The 22,430-nt window shown below is 33.7% G+C and overlaps 2 protein-coding genes across 2 annotated transcripts in view; both read left to right on the top strand.

The window, feature by feature from the left end:
* LOC115885669 (centrosomal protein of 162 kDa) overlaps nt 1-5,482 on the top strand; it is a 53,809-nt gene extending 48,327 nt beyond the window's left edge. The window contains exon 7 of the mRNA XM_030904650.1: nt 4,992-5,482. Coding sequence (XP_030760510.1) covers nt 4,992-5,174 — 183 coding nt within the window. The 3' untranslated portion in view covers nt 5,175-5,482. The remainder of the gene's footprint in view (nt 1-4,991) is intronic.
* Nucleotides 5,483-18,831: 13,349 nt separating this feature from the next.
* The window catches only part of LOC115885766 (probable multidrug resistance-associated protein lethal(2)03659), a 43,409-nt gene continuing 39,810 nt past the window's right edge, over nt 18,832-22,430 (top strand). The window contains exons 1-2 of the mRNA XM_030904777.1: nt 18,832-19,087; nt 19,140-19,373. Of these exons, the coding sequence (XP_030760637.1) occupies nt 19,011-19,087; nt 19,140-19,373 (311 nt within the window). The 5' untranslated portion in view covers nt 18,832-19,010. The remainder of the gene's footprint in view (nt 19,088-19,139; nt 19,374-22,430) is intronic.

The raw sequence follows: 22,430 nt of genomic DNA, 5'->3' as shown, positions 1-22,430 counted from the left end.
TGACAGACAGAGAGACAGCATCAAAAGGGGCCGGTGAGGGGCCGGTGCGACCGATACAGTGTTGCCGGTATTTACGGGTGTGGGCAAGGTAAAGCATAAGTATGGTGGGAGTACGCATTGAGAGGGGCGGTGCTTTATGTTAAGGTTTGTATTCACTATCCGAAAGAACAAAGGAATGAAATTCGGTATATTTGGACAGCAAACCGAATGCATGCGGCCGTTCGCCATTCGGTTCGCTCCATCATCCGTTTCCAGTCGGTATATCAGAGACGTTCGCAAACGAATGAGAATTTGTTGGATAGTAGCATTCGTTCGTTCGGATAGTGACTACGCACCTTTATGTAGATGAAAAGGTGGGGAAAGGAAATAGATCACCTGAGATCCAAACTATTTTTGCATCATTCTTTTCACCTAGCTGTTTCGGTGTGTACGTTAAGTGTTTCAAAAATGGCTATTTATACGACCGAAGAGAAAGTGCATATCGTTAAATGGTTTTACATTTCCTCAAGTGTGGAAGAGCGATTTGTGTTCACCTTTCAAGAGCGCCCTGTGCCTTGTGCCACAACTGTACGCAACATTGTCCATAAATTTGAGCAAACAGGCTGCATTGCGGCGTGCAGAAATTGTGACAATAAGGAAGGCGCAGAGAAGGTGATTCCCGACGAGGAAATTAATATTTGTGCCGCGGTCGAAACAAGCGAACCTTGTTCAAGCCGAAATATAGCCGAACAAGTTGGTTGCAATGCTCGAACGGTGCGCAGGGTTTTAAAAAAGCATGGATACAAGTCCTACAAAATCAGTACCACGCAAGAAATTTTTCCCGCAGATTGTAACAGACGTCTGGAGTTTTACGAGGCTGTAAGAGAAAGAGGCAATCGGAATAATTTATTTTTGGAAAATATATTATTCTGAGATGAAAGCTCGTTTCCCTTACATGGCTACCACAATCCTTCGATAGTACGTTATTGGTCTCGAGAAAATAAGCACCTTAGTATGGCACTGCGGACACAATATCCACAAAAACTAAATGTTTGAGCTGGCATGCTGCAAAATCATATCATTGGGCCTTTTTTATTGATGGTATGTTAACAGCTGCCAAATATTTGGATATGCTACAAAACCAAATTGTACCAGCAGTTCAAAATTTGCCAATCAATTTTGAGGAAGTGTGGTTTCAGCAGGATAGCTGTCTTGCGCATAACGCGCGGAACGTAAATCTGTTCCTTCAAACCACATTTCCCAATCGGCTAATTTCCACACAAGGCACAATTAATTGGCCACCACGTTCTCCTGATTTGTCGCCCAATGACTTCTTTCTGTGTGCATAACCATGAACGACCCATGAATATGGACGAGCTGCGATTAAAAATCGTTCAGTCGTTAAGAAATATCCCCGTTGTTATGTTAGCTAAAGTTAGGTCAGAGTTTTATAACCGTCTTGGCTATTGCGAAGCACAACAGGAAGGCATTTTTGAACCTTTGATTTAAATTATTTTTTATAATTATTTTGCTAATTGTCCTTTTTTAAAGTTGATTTTTAGTCATTTTTTTATTGCTTGTTTTAACTTATGCTGAAACAGCAACAAAAACATGAGCAGTGTAGATACAACCGGACGTTTAATTATTTTTATTGTTAAAAGATTAAACGTCTCGAGATGTATGGATAACCTTCAAAATCGTAAATATATTGTAGAATGATGTACACCCAACCCCTTTCAAAATCCGACTGATTTGATAAATTTGTGAAAGTATGTCTACCGTTCTACGACTTCGATACTATCAGTGTTGCCATATGAAGTTTTGAAAATTTCCCGAAGCCTGGTTGGCACGGTCAATCTACCAACAAAAAATATTCTTTTAAAATATTTATCTGATGATACTTTTAGAAATGCCAAGTTTGAGAAAACAAATTAAATACACACACTAAATTGTGTCCAAAAATATGCTTTCTAAAAATGTATTTCCTCGAAAGAAACCTTAATGTTAGGGAATATTTCCTAGACCTGGCATCTATGGCCATATTCTTTCCCACCACTTGATTTTTCTTAGCTGATTGGTCTCACCCCGCCTCTAAAATTTGGAAGCCATGCATTTCTCTTCGCCACGTGTCGGCACCAAACCAAACCAAACTCTGGAGTCATAGGCGTACTAATATTTTATTTCCATTTAGATTTAGTATTACAGCCAATTTTAGTTTAAAAGTTTTGCTTATGAATTCTGGAAAATTTAATTTATTAGAATTTTTATAAGAATATTTTTATGACAGCTGACAATGTTTAAGATGGGAACAGTGGAACAACGCCTTCACCACGCTGCTTCTTAAGCCCCATACATACTCAATATAAAAAAAACTCATCGACATGATCAAAAAATTTTATGATCAAGCGGGTTTTGTATCATAAATAAAAACAGATAAACAATTTTTATGTAAAACGACCTTTAAAATTAACATTATAAACATTATAAAACTGTTAATTGTGCTACCCTTTAAGGGGTGTGAAATAAATTACTTATTTATAATAATACTGAATTTATGCGGGGTGGTATAACTAGTGTTATAACGGTTGTAGCTATAGTATTACGGGCAACCAACGGTCCAGCTACGTCGAAACACCGGTTACCATTAGAACACCGAAGTTAAGCGACGTAAGGCAATACTAGTGGATAGACGGGTGACCAGTTCGAAACTCTGTATCGTGCTGTTGTCCAATAAAGGCAAAAGTGTAAAATCTATTGACACACACTGCCCATTCACGCCGCGCCGGTTCGAGGCCGGATGAGATCGGATATCTCGTGAGTTAGAGTCGATTTAGACACTTGCTCACTTGTTTAGGACCGCGGTTCGGATTCCGGGTAAACAAAGTAGGCCCCGTCCAGATTAGCCCTGGCAGCAAAAAGGAGACGTTAACTTCAAATCTTTTACTTTACTTTATAGTATTACATTATAACATTATCATGTCATAATATTATGAAATAATATTTTCTACTACCAATTTTTTTAATATTGGTACAGCAAACTTATCAGTATAAAGTTTTACTTATCTTTATCTTTTTTATTGCTATTTGTAATTCTGAATACGAGGATAAGAAATTTTAGTTTTTTTAGTTTTAAGTACGCCTATGACCGAAAGCGAACGTCTACCTCCCGCTTCTAATCAGCGGCCATAATTGGATGGAATCAGGGATGAGTAAATATAAAGGACCCTAAAATTAATAAATTTTGCTTGTCTGCTCTGTTCAAACACGTAAGAAATATTTATTGATGGATCATAGCAGAGAAGTAATAAAAAGGCCGTTTTTATGAATAACAAAATGGTATTTGAACATCATATTATAATCGAATTGAATTGACAATAGATTAATTTATAAGCTATCCGCAGAAAATTGACAATAATAATAAAAACATGACACATGGCAATTAATATAATTCCAAATTAAAAATCGATAAGAGTTCTCATTCATAATAGTAATAGAGATATATTTCAAAGAACTTTACTTAAAATTAACTTTTTTAATTTTGTACTAGTTTATAGCACTTGGTGGTATAACTTAACAAAATAATATCAATCATTAAATAAAGCATAAACGAACCAATAAATAAACAAAAAGGTTAATTTATTTAATAAAACGTACAACGTACGGCTTTGGATGCCGATTGTCGTGTGTATGAAGAATACAGTCAACGTGTGTTCAGTACAGTACGATATACTGAAAGAGAAAAGACTATAAAATACGGGAGAAAAATGAGAAGTTTATTACCTATCCACTTAATCCGGATCGGTCGACAATAGAATTTGTGATATTTACAACATTATGTAATTAATTGATTATCGGTCCTATTATGTAACTGAGGATGATAACTACGTAATAGAGCATATCTTTTGGTTAGTTTATTTAATGAAGCGTACACACGGCTTTGGTTGCTGATTCTCGTGTTGGTAATTTTCGTGTTCAGTATAATACGATATACTGAGAGAGATGCTGATGCTCTATTACGTAGACACGTACATCCCTAGTTGCATAATAAGACAGATAATCTATTAATTACAAACCGTACTAAAAGCGCAAATTCTGTTGTCAAACGCTGTAATCAGTATAAGATTATGTATTAGATAATTATGGAGGTGCATATGAATCATTAAACGAGTCATCATTGTGTTTGGTTTAACAAAAAGATCAATCATTTAATGTCTCACTTCACACTGTCTCACTCCATTATTATTTAATACTGATTAGAATGGTCGACAATAGAATTTGCACTATTTACTACGTAATACAGCATATTTTTTGGTTAGTTTATTTAATGATATAACCGATAATGTACACACGGCTTTGGGTGCCGATTGTCGTGCACAGAGTCTATAGACTCTGTGATTGTATAAATGAACAAAGAGAAAAGAGCAAGAACTTTCCCAAGCGCATAAAGTTGAGGTCCGGATTAAGTGGATAGGTAATAATTTTCTCTCCCCGACTTACAAGATTGCCATAGCGATTCACTTCTAGACATGTAGGTAAATGATGCCTAAAATAAATGACCCAAGATTTTCTCTTGCCTACTGAAATGAAGATAATATATCTAAGCTAAATGTAATCTATTACAGTTGTAGTAAAATGAGTAACTAATTGTCGAAAATCCAGATCCAACCCTGATGCAACATTTTTTTGAAAGGTCTACTTATGCGGTTTGAAATTTTGATGCAAAATCCGGCAATACCGCTCAGAAGAAATGTACCCACCCATACCCACCCAACTTTTTTCTCTTTTTAATACATTTGATTTGCCATTAAGCTGTCTACATCACTGTCTTACACGTTAAAATCTTGACCTGTCCCGATCGGTATAGGGTTTTGCTATATTCGGAAAAGTCACGTGAGAAGAACTTTAGAGTGTGTTTAAGTGGCTATAAGGCTTTTACTAGTTTAGCTAAGTGGTAGTATATAATATGGTGTTTAGATTTACAATATTTGATTGGTGTTGTTTTTTGTTTCTAGATTGCTTTTTTGGAGAAACGGTACGAAGACAGAGAACATCGTTTGAAAGCAGTAATCCAAAGTATAACACAGAATCCCATGACCAGTCAAAGTTGCGATCAGTGCGCTGAACGGCAGAGAGAATTAGTGGGGTATAAAATTGAATTGGACCAGCTTTTAGCAGCTGTTAGAGCTTTAAAATAGACTTATTGGTCTATTATTTGACAAAGAATAATTTCAGTGATATTACAATTTACTTGAAACCTAGTCATTCCAAATTTACATTTCCTAATTTTTAGTTTGCTGTTGTAAATTAGATTAAGATATAGTTGAGTATAAAATATTGCTTAATTTACATAAATTTGACATGTTACAAGATCTGTATATATTTAGAAATTGAGTGAATATTGGTAAAGAAGTGTTAAGTAGAGATAGCAGTTTCCGTCCTTAAATTTTTATATTTCACTTATTTATTGTACTGTTTATTGAAGAAATTAAACTTGTTTTATCTATTTTCTTTTAGTTTTCTTTTAAATAACCAGCTTCGCAACCAGACCAGAGCTGTATAATAATTATACATAATTCTAATTATAATATTTATATATAATATATTATATATAATTCTAATTATAATTCGAATTAATCAATAATTTGAACTGAACAATACTCATAGAGAAAAGCAACGATACAACACTGCATTGTGCCTGAGCCGCGTTAAGGTGATTTGGTACTCTAGGTACCATTGATTTTGCCTGCCCGTTCGACTAATAAAAATTCAAGTAAAATTCATGGAGTTTTAAAAAAAGTTGATGTTTTTTTTTAAATGGCATATGTTATGGAATATGGAATAACTGTCATGCAAATTCAGAAAGCCCCCTTTAGTAAAATATGTATTTTCTTACAGTGTTTTAATAACTTTGAAACTAAGAATTCATATTCATTATTCAGGCATTCGGACGGAAACTTCGGCAGCATATATTCTGCAGATAAAAATAAATAAAAAAGTTCGTATAAATATATATCCTAAAATGCTTCTTTTCAGAGATACAGGGTTGTAGAAGTTTTATATTTATTTCGATTTTTCCAAATCATTTCTAAACCGACGTCGCCCTAAACTAACGTCAATCTTTGGATGAAAATTGGTGTCTGGGAGTTTGTTGGCATGAAAAAATTGATTTTGATGTCAATATGACTCCTATTGTAAAGTTTCTGTCCGTACCGGTATAAATATACTGATCGAATCGATTACGAATCGAAATTATCAATACCTGTCATCATTGGCATAAATTAAACATGTTGACTAAATAGTTATTAGACTGAAATCATAAATTTGAAATGTTATTGTGCCAAAAGTTTAACAGAAACTGGTTTTATCATCATTTTTTCGAAGAAAAAATTATAATTAATTTTAAAAAAATTAAAAGTTTCCAAATTTATCATTTAAGTCAAATAACTCATGTTTATTTTTTTGTCAATAAAGACTTGTATCGACTATTTCCATTCTAAATATCTTGAGAACGGTTAGACGTAGCGATTTTTACCAAGAGACATTTTTTACATAAAAAATCACGGAATTGTACATTTTTTCACTCAGTAGTTTTATATAGGTACGAATGAAAAGTTATTAAAGGATATCACTCTTCAAAACAGTTAAAACAAATGTAGGTGGCGCCCCCTACAATTAGGAGTCATATTGACATCAAAATCCAATTTTTTCATGTCAAAAAACTCCCAGACACCAATTTTCATCCAAATATTGATGTTACTTCAGAAATTATTTGAAAAAAATCGAAATAAAAATGAAACTTCTACACCCTGTATCGCCGAAACTAAGCATTTTAGGACATACGTTTATACGAACTTTTTTACTTATTTTTATCTGCAGAATATGCTGGCGAAGTTTCCGGAATACAGTTCGGACCACCCTGTATGTAATTTTTAGTAGTGGCAAAGAGCTTAAATATGGCGACCTTCTTATTAAGATATGTTTACCTCATACACATTAAATACATCATTTTTAGGAGGCACACTTAGTAGAAGCTCATGTCTACGTCTATATTTACTAAAAATTAAAAGTAATTAAATTGTCACATTTTAGACTTCATTTTGTTTATTATCCATTGTTATAGTTTATTTTAGCAGAAATATTTAAAAAATAAAGATAATGTAGATATGTACCGGGTGTCCCACTAAGAATAGCTCTCGGCTGTATCTCGGAAAGTATTAGCCGTAGGGGCTGCGGAAAAAAATATTTATAACTAAAGAGGCTATGAGAAATTGCTGGAAATTATTTTCAAGTTTGTAGAACGACCGGTAGGGGGCGCAACTGCAACAAAAAATATGAAAATGGAGTTTTAACACAATTTTGCCTAGATAAGGTGTACTATAAGTAAGAACTTCATAATCTTCAGTAAATTTTGAATATTTTTTGTTAGAGCCATTTTTCTCTATCTACCAAAATAAAGTGGTGAGGGAAGGTTAGATCTGTTTTTATTTATATATTAATAACTCTGGACTGGATGATCGAAATCCAACAAGCAAGGGCTCGTTTAAAAGAGCGTTTCTTGCTCTATATTATGCCATATAAACAATAATAATAAGCTTTTGAACGTAGACGCTAGGGGGCGTTGTCTTACAATTTAACAAACATTGCGCGTAATGCAATAGTATATGTAATTTTAGCTGATCGTAAAGAGTAGTAAAAGCAAACCGAAGATATTAGCAAAATTATAATAAATACCAAAAAATAAGCCTTTAATTAGCTTATTTTTACAACACGGTATCAGTAGCCCTCTTGATTATGCCCATTCTAACAAAAAATAAGATAGAAACAGTTAGTTTATTTTAAAATCGACGAAATACCAGAATACCATAATACCAGAGGTTGTATATATCTAATAATTAAGATATTAATGTGGACAAGAAACGATGATTCAGTGAAGTCATGGTAGGCTTTGGAAAAAAGTTGCTTTTGACGTAAGAGTATAAACGTCAAATTGTTATTAGATCAACATTTTGATAGCCTTAGCAGCGTTTTTTATTGCCTTTATTATTTGAAGTAGTTGAAGTTTTTGGCATTTTGAAAAAGCAATCAAAAGATAACAAACGCTGCTATGACTATCAAAATGTTGATCTAATAACAATTTGACGTTTATACTATTACGTCCAAAGCAACTTTTTTTCAAAGCCTACCATGACTTCACTGAATCATCGTTTCTTGTCCACTGTTATTAATATCTTAATTATTAGATATTAATACCTATGGTATTATGGTATTCTGGTATTTCGTCGATTTCAAAATAAACTAACTGTTTCTATCTTATTTTTTGTTAGAATGGGCATAATCAAGAGGGCTACTGATACCATGTTGTAAAAATAAGGTAATTAAAGGCTTATTTTTTTGGTATTTATTATAATTTTGCTAATATCTTCGGTTTGAAAGAAGATATCAAGATGCGGTTTTCGTTGACTTTTTAAGCTTTTACTACTCTTTATGATCAGCTAAAATTAAATATATATTGCATTTAATTTTTTTGAAAAAACGCGCAATGTTTGTTAAATTGTAAGACAACGCCCCCTAGCGTCTACGTTCAAAAGCTTATTATTATTGTTTATATTGTATAATATAGAGCATGAAACGCTCTTATAAACGAGCCCTCGCTTGTTGAATTCCGATCATCCAGTCCAGAGTTACAATGGCGAACAAAAGTATTGAAACATTTTATAAACCTTTAATATTGTACATAATATGTATATTATTATGTTTTTTTTTATAAAATACTATTTTTAATTTAAGGGACGGGGTATAAAATATCATACATTAAAAATATAAGTATACACTTAAAAATATTTAGAAAATAAATTTTTATTAAAAAAAATGGTTAACAAAAGTATGGAAACATTTCTAAAGCATACACAAAAAAAAAATATTATTCAATCAATAATTGAAATATTTTTTTAATATTTAGTCGGCCATCCCTTGGCTTTAATGACTGCTTGACATCTTCTCCCCATCGAGTCTATTAGCTTTGCACAATAATCAATTAAAATTTTATGCCACTCTTCCTGCAAAACTACCCATAAATCTTCTCGGTTTGTGATTTGTCTTTTTCTGATTTGCTTTTCTAACTGCATCCAAAGATTCTCGATGGGACTTAAATCGGGCGATTGAGAAGGCCAATCCAAAACCCGAATTTTTTCCCTTGAAAGCCAATTCTTCACAAGTCGAGAGGTATGCTTAGGATCATTATCCTGTTGGAAAATCCATGACAAAGGCAGATCATCTTCGTATGGCAACAAGTTTTTCTCCAATATCTCAACATACTTTTGAGCATCCATACGCCTTTCTGACCAACCCAATTCTGACTAACGGACCAGTACCAGATCGTCTAAAACATCCCCACACTATCAGATTTCCTCCACCATGTTTGACAGTTGGAATTAAATACTTCAGGTTAAATCTTTGACCAGGAGGCCTTCTCACATATCCTGTAGAACCACTTCCAAATAAATTAAACTTGCTTTCATCACTGAAAACTACTGAAGCCCACTGATCTTGTGTCCAGTCTTTGTGATCTCTAGCAAACTTTAATCTTGCTATTCTGTGGCGCTTCGTTAACAAGGGCTTTTTGGCGCGTCTACCATAAAGGTTCTCCTTTAGTAGGCGCCGTCTAACAGTCATGTCAGAAACGTTTACATCTGGGTATTCCTCCCTAAGTTCCTTGTTAATATCAACGGCACTTTTTTTTGGGTCGCTTCTGGCTTTTCTTAAAATTATGTGGTCCATTTTTAAGGAAGTTTTTCGCGGTCTTCCACTTTTAACTGCGGGATCTACAGTCCCTCTTTGTAAATAACGCTTAATAATCTTACTTACTGTACCCCTTCTGATGTCCAACCGCCTAGAAATATCAATTTGCTTCACACCCTTTTGATATAATGCAACTATCTTCTGTTTAAAGTCAGAGGCATAATACTTGCATTTCGGCATTGTATTTGAAAATAGTACTATTACACCAAGTCACTAAGGCAGACCACTAACTAAAGTAATTTTAAATAAAAATATTTAAAATGTTTCCATACTTTTGTAAACAACCAAATACCAAAACACCATTATAATCGACAAAACCTTGTCAAATGTTTTTTTATATTTTATCAGTAAAATTCTTGAGGTTAATCAAGAATAGATAAAATACAGTGTTACCAGCAAGTGAGATATTCCTAAGAAATAGTATAAATTAAAATGTTTCCATACTTTTGTTCGAGACTGTAATAGTATTTAAATAAAAACAGATCTAACCTTCCCCCACCACTTTATTTTGGTAGATAGGGAAAAATGGCTTTAACAAAAAATATTCAAAATTTACTGAAGATTATGAAGCTATTACTTATAGTACACCTTATCTAGGCAAAATTGTGTAAAAACTCCATTTTCTTATTTTTTGTTGCAGTTGCGCCCCCTAGCGGTCGTTCTACAAACTTGAAAATAATTTCCAGCAATTTCTCATAGCCTCTTTAGTTATAAATATTTTTTTCCGCAGCCCCTACGGCTAATACTTTCCGAGATACAGCCGAGAGCTATTCTTAGTGGGACACCCTGTACATAAAATATGATTAATAAAACTAAATAAGTAAGTATAACTACTAATAAAGTAGGTAATTAAATGTGTACTACAATGGGTATAGTCTTAAGATAATTTTCGTATGTTATAACACATTATTAACATAAAGGAAATGATCTCTTGCAATATTTATTAATTTATGTTTGAGCTTAATGTAATGCACTGTTAGATAAGTAATTTTTTTAGTAATAAATGATTTATTGTTCAGCACAATATAAATACAATACATATTTGTGTTGCCAAAAAATAATATATAAATTGTTAAACAAAAGACCTTTAAGTGCAAAGGTCTCAATCAATAGTTGAGAGTCTGTTTGGATTGGCTGTTCTGTAAAATAATGCTTCTAGTATTTACTACATTTTTTATCTCTTGTAGAAAAACGCTACATCGCATAGTTTTTCAGAAAAAAATTTTGGAGAATTTATTTTTCCAGCAGACCTATAAAATATACAGGGAGTTCTAGGGGCCATATTCCGTAGACATAGAACAATTACGTATTTTTTGGATTAAAATAAGTTAATTGCCCATAATTTACCTTTATACAAAAGTGCTTTGTTTGTCCGTTAGAGGGCATCAGTAAAATAACCTGAACGTTAATTAATTTAAAAACTATTATTTTTTTAAGCTTTTTATGAAGCTTATTGTCAAATATAATTTGTGATACTAACATAAAATTCTTTATTTACGCCAACTAGATTATTAGAGCATAATAGATTTTATGCGCTACCATAGATCGATGCGACAAAAAACATTTTTTTTAAGTTAGCTTTGGAAAAATATTTGCACAGTGGCGTTTTTTTACAAGAGACAATATAGTAAATACTAGAGGGACTATTTAAAAAAAATAAAATCGGCCGTGGGCGGAGTTGGAAAAAGATTATACTAAAATTTATGTAAGGGTGGGGGTAGTTTTCACCCTTCCCGTACTTTTTGTTGAATTTTGTGAAAGCCAAATGTTAGAGCACTTAGCAAAACATAGACACCCAAAATCTCGTTCAAATCGAAATAACGGTTCTCAAAATATCTGAAAAAATGTGTTTATTTCTTTAAAGTTTGATGCCATCTAGAAGACAAACGAAGCACTTTTGTATAGAGCTAAATCATGTCCAATGAACTTCTTTCGATTCTAAAAATACGTAGTAGTTCAATATCCACGAAATATTGGGATACCCTGTATGCATAATAAGCTGCTAGATAAAGCGATCGGTTAGTTTTATATTCCCATACTAGTTGAAGCCTGGAGCATCCGCCACGACATCAGGAAAACAAATACTTTTTTTAATTAAATGAAAAACAAAAAATCCGGCGACGACAGTTTTTAGAAGAGCCAGTTAGCTATCTTTTAGTAAAAAAAAGCAACTTTCTAGAGCAAGTCGTTACTTCAGTAGCGACGACACAGATGAACATTAGCATTTGATGTAGATTCTACACAATTTGACATGTCCGGTATAATGTCTCATTAATCAATTAAATAAAATACTCCTAGTTCTTTATCATTAATAAATAACAGTATCATCAATACAATTAAAAATATCTGTAACGTATTTAGGTCTTCCCTTGAAACAATTAACTATACCTATTTGTGTAAAATGCATAATAATTGATAACAAAGGCCTTAATTAACTCAGATTTATCAGTAATATTTCAACCGCCAACATGTTTTCATTATACAATGAATAACTATACATATACTACGAGAGAAGTTAATCCAAGAGAAAAAGCAAACGTTTTAAGTTTATTGACATTTTCGTAAGTAATGCATGTGTAATTATGTAAGAGTAATTATGAAAGTAAAGCAAGAGATCAAAAATTAATAATTCCATCTAAATAGGCGGTGTTTCCTTATGTAGTGTAAAAAAAATTAGGGTGATTTTTCATGTTTTTAAGAAAAGTAATCGTTTTTCTTTTCTGATCTACAGGGTGTTAAAAAAAGTAAAAATTCGAGTTCTTCGCAATATTTCGGAAACTACTTACATATTTTCTTCAATTTTGGTACATGGTGTTCATGTATAAAGGTAATTTATTTCTATTAACTATTGTTTACATAATTGAACCACTGACTTTCCTATGCCACTCCGTTTTTTCGAAAAAAAATTTTGTTTTTCTTGATCGTCAATACTTTTTTAATAAAATTGATCTCTTGAGTTTTTCTTGTACAGGGTGTCCCATTTTGGTTGAAATCATGCGGTATCTCCGTTATTCGTGAAGATACAGTTTGACAAATATAGGAAGAGACTTGGGGATAGCACCGGTCGCGCACACGATAGAGAGAGAACGCATTCGGCGGAAGAGAGATGCAGTTACGCTACGACAAATCTGATTAAAACAAATTTGTGTGCTGTCCACTGCGCATCAAGGGGCGTCTAGCTCTTATTTTATATTTCTCACGTCTCTAGATATACTTGTTAAGTTGTAGAAGGGTACGGTTTGCACACCTGTGCCACTTTTTTGTCAAACCAAAGGTGCCATAAACAAAATTTTTAAAGCCCTCTTCGTTTCTGAGCTACTTTTTGAAAATTTTGCAATTCTGGACATCCCCTGTATCTCTGTTATTGTTAAAGGTATCGAGAAGGTGAAAACTGTTTATTGTAGAACTTTTTACGTAATACAGTGGCGTAGTATGTTATTCTACGAAAAGAACATTTTTAAAGATATGAACTAAAGTTATGTTTTCTTAAATGGAACACCCTGTATATTTATAAATTATATGATCTGGCTTGCAATAAGCTTCTCAAAAATGTATATCACTCTATATTTATTTTCAATATTTAAAAAATATATTAAAAGATAATATTTATTAGTAGGCCATGATTGATAATAAAAGGAACTAAAGAATTATTAAAGTATACTGCTACTTAAATTATTAAAGTATACTGCTACTTTCAGCCCCAAGATGGAACTCCCATTCACAACTTAACTTACAACGAAAATATTAGAATTTTGTTAAATTATTATTTCTCAAATCAAAGAATAATTGGGGGGAACCAATGGACCCATATTATGGCCTCTCTGAGTCCTGGATTTGTTTTTTCTCGATTTCTGATTTTGGGGATTTTTGAAATATGAAATATATCGTGGCAACTAACACATGGCGAACACCTGGAAAATTTTTTAATACTGCAATCTTTTAGATATTTTTTGCAAAACCATCCCGTTATAATAAATTTCGTTAAAAAAAAGAAAAATATATTCAAACGGCCTACATAACACACGTAACGATTTATCGTACTGCGCGTTGAACTGCAGATCGTAAAGAAAATCGTACGGCTTGCAGTACAGCCATTTTTTGTACACACGATGCAACACATTATACTGCCGCAGTTCAGATTATTCACTTTTCGTCGAGAAGGGCTACTGTTATGTCGAGAATTTCAAAGAAAAAAGCTGCCGTGCTTGTAGCTGCGGTATTGCTGATAGATGAAGATGATGAACAAAAAGAAATCAGAAAGCGAAAATGGTGTAAAAAGTCCCATAGGCATCTATTTTCTCTATATAAATCAATAAAGTCTTCCCAGAACGTCTTATTTTTTAAATCCATAATATTGATTAAACCAAAAATAAAGAAAAATTATATCTTAACTAGCGTGTACCAGCGACTTCGTTCACGTCGAATTAATCATTTGTAATGGTGATGATAAAGCAAAGCAAGAATTTCCATTAACATACAAACTGGATAAAATGTTCTCACATTTATGTCAGCATGAGAAAAAACAATATGGCGATATTGTTATATAACTTAATATTATTATATATTTTGGTAATATTTGCGGGGTAGTTTCATCTCGTTGGAATTTGAGTTTCGAAAAATCCGTTTGCCAAAAATAAGCTTTTTACGTCAAGCAGTTTAAGCAGAATCGTTGTTAAGAAATTACCCAACTTTTTGGAACACCCTGTATGATTTTTTAAAAAACTTCAAAATATGTAAAAAAAAACAAATAAATTATGCTTGTCCAAGCGTTTTCCCCAAAGCCTAACCGTTTTTTAAATAACAAATATTGTAATATTTGAGGGGCCTTTTCACCCTCTTGGAATTTGAGATTCGAGAAACCCCTCCTTACCAAACCTCTACATCCCACAGTCAATCAGCCCCAAACGTCAAGCAGTTTAAGCAGAATCGTGACTACTCAATGGTCATATTTTATGAAACACCCTGTATAAATTTATAACAAATCTTAAAATATGTAAAACAACAAAATAAAATATACGTGTTTGAGAGTTTTTCCGAAAAATTCACCGGTTTTTATATAAAAATTATTTTAATATTTGAGGGATAGTTTCACCCCCTTAGAATTCTAGTTTCGAAAAATCCCTTCTTATCGAACCTCTACACCCTAGAATCAACCTGTATGCCAAGATTCAGCTTCTTACGTTGAGTGGTTTGAGCAGGATCGTGATTAATCAGTATGTCAGTCACTTAAGGATTTTATATATTAGTATAGACTGCGCGCTGCGGCAGGGAATACACTCCACACGTTCAGAGTTGCGTTCAAACCCCACCCCAGACACGACCCGTTAATACGATATTTTACGGAGGCTCCGTACTGCAAACGATTTGACGACTGCATACTGCAAACCATCCAATTTCCCTACACACGCTACGATTTATCGTTAATGCGGCAATTTCGATGGATATCGTACTGCATGCAGTACGATAAATCGTTACGTGTGTAGGCCGTTCCAGAAATTAAGTGATAACAGTTCAAAAGTAAAATATATCAATTCCAAACAAAATATTAATAAGTGTATGACTATTTTAGTAAATACCATTTTGATTTTTTGTTATTTATCACGACCTACTTATAAGAAAATGATATATTTTAAATATTGCCGTAAATTGTGAAAATAAATATAGAGTGATATATATTTTTGAGAAGCTCATAGCAAGGCGGATCATACGATTTATAAATATACAGGGTGCTCCATTTGAAAAAACATAAGTTTAGTTCATATTTTCAAAAATATCTTTTTTTGTAGAAAATAGACTACGTCGCTGTATTCTACCTAAAAAGTTCTAGAAGAATCAGTTTTTACCTTGTTGACAGCATCTTCCGTTTGACAAAAAAGTGGCACAGGTTTGTGCAAACCGCATCCTCCTATCTTTACTAATAACGGAGATACTGTATGATTTCAACCAAAACGGGACACCCTGTACATCGAACAGTTACGGGCATACATGAATATCAAGGCGGGCTATATTTTATTTTTTCTCTAAAACCGTTCGATGTACAGAAACATTTAGGAGATCCATTTTGTTTAAAAAGGATAGACAATCAAGAAAAAAAAGTTCTCTCGAAATAAGCATTGGGTACCATTAATGTTACAACCAAATTCAAATGAAATAATCTAGGGTGTGAACGTAAGGACAAACTGGTTCAAATAGGTTAATGGAAAGAAACTGCCTTTGTACCTGAACACCACTTGAAAATCAAAACCACCAAAATTGAAAAAGATATCTAAAGTTGTTTTCGACATTTTTTTTTTATTATTAGGTTTTCGTGTATTATAACAAAATATAATAATGTACTGACCCATGTTTTTGCGCTAAGTGAAGGGAACACAAGATGTCACCTTTAACTTGTGTTGCAAAAGCATATATCTGAGTTTAAAGATGGCGAGTTTCAAGCGGGAGCGAAGACAGGCAAGACGGACATATTGCAAGAAATTCTATTTTTTTTTTTTATTTTTCAACACCCAAACCAAAAAGAAGTACCTACTTGAGGTCTAATGTTCTTATAAACTTTTTTTCTTAAAAACATAATTTTAGAGTACTTATGAAAGACCCTATATTCGTTAGTTAGGTACTTCATTGCCACCAGTTCATAGAATATTTTTTAACATATTTGTTGTGTTTTGTGTAACTTGAAATATAGGATTCAAAAATTTGTATATTAATAAAACAGTTACCTTAATCCGCAGTGATCTAAATACTTCCTTTCTATTTGTATTTCATTTTTATAATTAAAACTATTGATTTTTTTAGAGTAATTATTCTATTATTTTATTTTTTTATCCCCTTGCATACACCTGTATTAATATTAGACATACAAAATTACTTGAATACATATTTACTTTCTGAATATAGTCGCCGACGATAAATTACATACAAAGATAATATTAGCCAAGTTAAAAGTCTTTTGTTTAATTGTTTTCCGACTTTGGTGCAACTTTTTGCGGAGTATAGAAATTTGTGTTTCATAATGTTATCCTGAATTCTCAAGAATTACATACAGGGTCGCTTATTAGGTAAAATATACAAGGTACCGCAAAAAGTCAAATACAAAAATTATAGGGTTTTTAAATGTCTATTTGCGAGTAACAAAATTTATGTATACAGGGTCGGTCATAAAGTCGTGGCACCTCAAAGTTTCATTTTTTAAATAGAACCCACTGTATATTATTGCATATTTCAATTCTTCCTTCAATTCTAAGAAAAAATGGAAATAAACACAATGTACCTCAAACCAACCGTTTCCGAGTTATTGACTTTTGAACATATCACTCAAACAATTTGATTTAATTCATTTCGATATGTTTATTTAATGATGCCATTCTGCCGAAATTGTGATATTATTGTAATGGGGTTTTAAATACCTATTAGCTACTAGTAAATTTAAGTATACAGGGTAGGTCATAAACTTGTGGCACATCAAACTTTATATTTTTAAATGAAACCGCCTGTATATTATTGCATATTTCAATTCTTCCTTCAATTTTAAGCAATAATCGTAATACACAATAAACATAAATTGAAGAATTGAAATGTTAAACGAAAATTTTGTAATTTCCAGACTTGATATAATCTCATTTTATACATCTATAAATGCTAACTTGAGAACTAATGTCAAATATTATTAAGTATCACAGTTTCGGCAGAATGGCATCGTTAAATGAAACTGAACATCGAAATTAATTAAATCAAATTGTTTAAGTGATATTTTCAAAAGTCAACTTGGAAACGGTTGGTTTGAGGTACATTATGTGTATCTCGATTTTTGCTTAGAATTGAAGGAAGAACCGAAATATGCAATAATATACATGGGGTTCTATTTAAAAAAATGAAACTTTGAGGTGCCACGACTTTATTACCGTCCCTGTATATTTAAATTTATTACTCGCTAATAGATATTTAAAAATCCTATAACTTCTGTATTTAACTTTTTGCGCTACCTCCTATATTTTACCTAATAATCGAGCGTTTCCATACTTGACAGCGACCCTGTATATCCTGATCATTATACAGGTGGAAACATATATATAGATGTCTTTATCATTAAAATTTAACGTAAAAACAACATATATTTGTTTACCCTTAAGGGTAAACAAATATATGTTGCTTTAGGAATGCACTTATTTCTGAGACACCCTGTATAAATATATGATCCAGGAATTTCTCGAAAATGTGTGTCTATTCTTCTATATGCTCGAATGAACTGGAATATTCAACGGACTTCCAACAACGGGCTAGCCATTGATACATTTGGACATGAGACATTTCATCACTCTACTGTTTATGATCGTCGACAAATCTTAAGTAATTGATAACAGATATAAAATTTATGTTATTCAAAAGTCCTGCAAAAATCTTTTTTATTTCAAATTTTTGTATCTATAGTAAAAAGAAAATCTACTACGAACGTCATGTCTATACACGGGTCCACTCTGAACATTGGCTACCTTTTACTTTTACCCATTCTCTATGCATTCAATATATAGGTTTTAACACTTTTTATGTCATTTCCCCAACTTGGTCTTTCTTTATTTCGGAAAGCTTCGGATCTCGGACGCTAGAATGGGGTATCTTATAATGTCTTGTAAGTCATCTTTAAACTACATCTCAAATAAGACGTTCAAAATACATAGAAGCGCTCCTATTTTATCCATAATTATTAAAATGTAACACTGTCATTTTATAATCCAAGGAAACAAATAAAGTTATAAGCATGACTAGCATATTGAAGAAGCTACTTGTAACAATTTCTTAGCATAATACCATATATAACAGAGTAAATATTATGATTTAAAAATGACTCGACTTACTTTGAGTAAAAATCTGCAAGCCACCGGTTACCTGCGGATATAGAATCGACAGAAAAATTAGCAATATCTTTTCTAAAACAATGTAATCGTCTAGATAGATTACTTTAGTAAACCTTCTACAATATCATATATTCGGCATATTTACATTGTTATTACTAGCTTTATTGCTTTATTCTTTAAAGGTTTAGCTTACCAAGTGGCAGAATTAGTTTAACTTAGTCCCCCATTCTTTCAAGTAGTTAATAATAGTATTAGACGGTAGGCGCAAAAAGACAATTTAATTTAATAAAATAAGCAATGCGCGAGGTTTCCTGATACAAAAATATCTTTAATTTAAATAAATACATTGTAATTAGGTCAAGACATTGACATAGTTATTAAATTATGAACAATTACGATCATGTTTCCAGAAAAATCAATCCCCGAGAAAATGCTAATGTGTTGAGTTTAATAACATTTTCGTAAGTACCTTATTTTATTCTAAGCGTGTTTCTTTTAAAAAAAATGGTTTAGGTACACAGGGGGATTATTTAAAAAAGCAATAAAACGGGATCTTGAAGAAGAAGATATATACGAGGTGGTCGATAGTTGCAGATCCGACTCAAACGGAGATAGATTCGAAAGATCATGGAGCGTAGAAAAGGAAACAAAAGAAAAAGTTTCTCTGACCAAATTATTGTGGAAATGTTTTGGTTTAAAATTCTTATTTCTGGGTTGCATTCACTTAACTTGGAAGATTATAAGCAGGTAAGTCAGAAAAAAGCATGCAAAAAAACAATAAAGTCGTAAAGTTTAAATAGTTTTTTTTCCAATAACATAAGATAGATAAATACTTAAAGATGTTACTTTGAATGTGGTAGACAGTGATCCAGTATTAAAACTAAAAGAGTTTCGGACTTTCATTGTCTTTATTGATTTTGCTTACATAACGTTCCGGTCAGAAGTAGAATGTAGAATGAGTGAGAGGGGGGGTTAATCACTTCGACCTTAAAGATCTATTGTGCCACCCTTCATTGAGTTATCACACAGTCTATAACCCATCATACCTCTGTTGTAGAAGAGACAGGGTATTTCCCATCCTCCTCTGACAACAGATGTTCTTCCTCCGAGGGTACACACCCTTCTACGATTGGAGTTTGGCCCTCCGTGTCCTTCACAGTTGAGGTACCCGTGAGGTGTAGGCTGGAGGAACTGTCTCCATTTTCTCCGCCTCTTTAACTTGGTCTCTCCTTAGACCTGATACCGGTGTTGTCCTGTATCTATAATAGAGGATATGTCCCTCTGTCTCTATTGCCTCCTTGGATTTGAGGTCAATCCTATTGTAAGGACTTGACCATGATCCTCCTCCCTCGAGTTGATGACTCGCCAACTCAATGTCCTTACATTGAAATTCTGACCCTGGATATTGAGATTCTTGAGATACACAATCTATGAGGATCATGACCACCCGAAAGTGTATCCCTGCAAAACGCAACTGACCCACATTTTGTAGATCGTGGTGTTGCGATCCGATCGCCACTACTTCGTCCAGTATAGCTTCTTCGTTTGCTGGTCAGTGGTCAGAGCAACCTCTGGGAAATCATTTGGCAGCACCGCCATTTTCACTTGTCCAGCAATAGCAGCAAAGCTGGTGATATGTCCCTGCTTGCCTTCCGATGTTGGACGGCTTTCCATCCTGGCTCTTTTCTCTCCCTGCCGGAGAAGAGGTGAGGGGTTTTCGCTCCCTCTCTTGCCTTTTGATGGAGATGAGTCAGGTTGTTTCTTGGTTTCTTTTCTTCCCTTTTGCCTTTTCGGAGGAGTGTTTTCGCTTTTGCTTCCTCTGGAGCAAGTCCTTCGTGGAGCAGTTGGAGGTATCTCCGTGCTTCTGCTCCGCTAAGACCTACTCTCAGAGGATCGTCTAGCCCGCCTGGTTGACCCAGGCCGGGTAGACGAAACGGTAACTTGTGTTGCTTATTGGGTCTAAAGCTCCCGACCCTTGCTGGAGAAGGTGGTAGCTTGTGTGCCACTTGTGGAGGATGATGATCTCAAGCAAGTGTCAGCCGCCCTTCTTGTAGTTTCCTTTGGATTTGGTCCCTTGGAACTTTCATTGGTAATGTTCCCAGTGTCGCTAGGGGCTTCCCCACAGCTTAACCGATGGTGTTTTTAATACTAGATCTTATAGTGTTCCCGCGAGTTGCTAGGGATAATCGGTCCACTTCTACAGAGCCCAGCATGTAGAAGTAAGAGGTAAATACAATAGGGTACCCCTGGTGCCCCAAGGTTCACAAGGTTGAGACCAGTAAAGGCTAGTCTTCTATCTAGCCACGCCTCCCTTTGACCCGGTCCCGCCATCTTAGGATTTAGGTCTTTGGTGAGGTTGTCTCCTCTTGGTCCGGGCGGTAAAGCCAAGACTCCCCCACACCCTCTACCCGTGAGACATGACCACAGACAGTAGAGGGTGCCTGGTATGACGGACAGGATAGCCAGGTCCGGCATCGTTATATGTCTTGGTGCAATTCCCTGGCCACGACACTACAGCCAGGGACAAGACAATGAGATGCTTCTTAGACCAAGATAAAGTGCTAGAGGAGACTCCTCCAGCACCTGACAAGGACCTTCCCCACCAACGACAATGTCTTCCATCTCCTAGGGGAAGGATCACTGACCGTTATCAAGTGTGTACTAAACTAAATCCTAAAACTACTAAGCTTATAAACTACAGCCATATATTCATCCGTGAATTTGTTGGGTGCAATCAAGCATGACGTTTTCCACTAAGAACACCTACATTGGAGCGTTTTATGTGCGGTTGCTTTATTGTTGAAATTTCCATACTTAGATTGCTAAAGATTTTATTATTGTTAGAAATGAATACGGCCTCTTTTTAAATTTACGCTTTTTCCAATCGGGCTCTTTGTGGACAACCCGGGCTTCCGACTATTTTATGTTGTGGTGCTTGGACCACACATGATCTGTAATGTCCTACTTTATTGTTTCACCTCCTTGCGTATGTTTTTTCATGTTCGTCAAGTCGTACATGTAGAGGACGTTTTGTCGCTCCAATATACGACTCACCGCACTCGCAAGGTACCTGGTAGATGCACTTTTCTCTTGGTTCGATGATTCAAGTTTTGTTTTTGTTAGGACACTTGTTAGAGAAACAAAAATCTTCTTGAATACTATTTTAACAATATATTAATGCAATATTTATTCATTTCTTATTTAAAAAAAAAATAAAACATATACCGACTGAGTCTCAAAAGTGGCCCACCCCTAAACTTTTTTATCTTTTCAGATAAAAAACGGGATTTGGTGTGTTTAATATAAATTAGGATTGATTGACTTTATTCAATTGTTTTTGATCACTTCTTGTTTCACCGGAAATGACAATACGGAATACAAATGGTGATTTTTAAATGGCACCCTCTGTATTTTTTATTTTATTCGACAGAAAATGACACTCTAAATAAAATGACATAACGTATGTCAACTTTTGACATTTTCTCTTTCAAAAAATTGTATTTTAAATTTCAATCTAGAGTACCATGGCTGTGTTTAATTTAAAACATTAGTTTTTAATTAAAGAGCCTTGGAAAAATAGATTTGATCATCCAATGTCTTATATTTTGTCATGGCCGGTTAAAAGATGCCAAATCGTGTTTTTAATCATATCTCATTTTCTTCAAATGAAACGAGAGTGGCTCTTTAGCATATTGGAAAAAAGCATTTTTTTATGAATAATTTGATACTACACACTGGATATTTCGAGTCAAATTGTCGTTATGAACCGCATGTTACAATTTTCAATAAACTATATGAGAAAAT

Source organism: Sitophilus oryzae, unplaced genomic scaffold (assembly GCF_002938485.1).
Source record: "Sitophilus oryzae breed Bouriz unplaced genomic scaffold, Soryzae_2.0 scaffold_41_pilon_pilon, whole genome shotgun sequence".
In the NCBI taxonomy this organism is placed as follows: domain Eukaryota; kingdom Metazoa; phylum Arthropoda; class Insecta; order Coleoptera; family Curculionidae; genus Sitophilus; species Sitophilus oryzae.
Note: the sequence above shows the minus strand (reverse complement) of the source record. Positions and strands in the feature narration are given on the sequence as shown.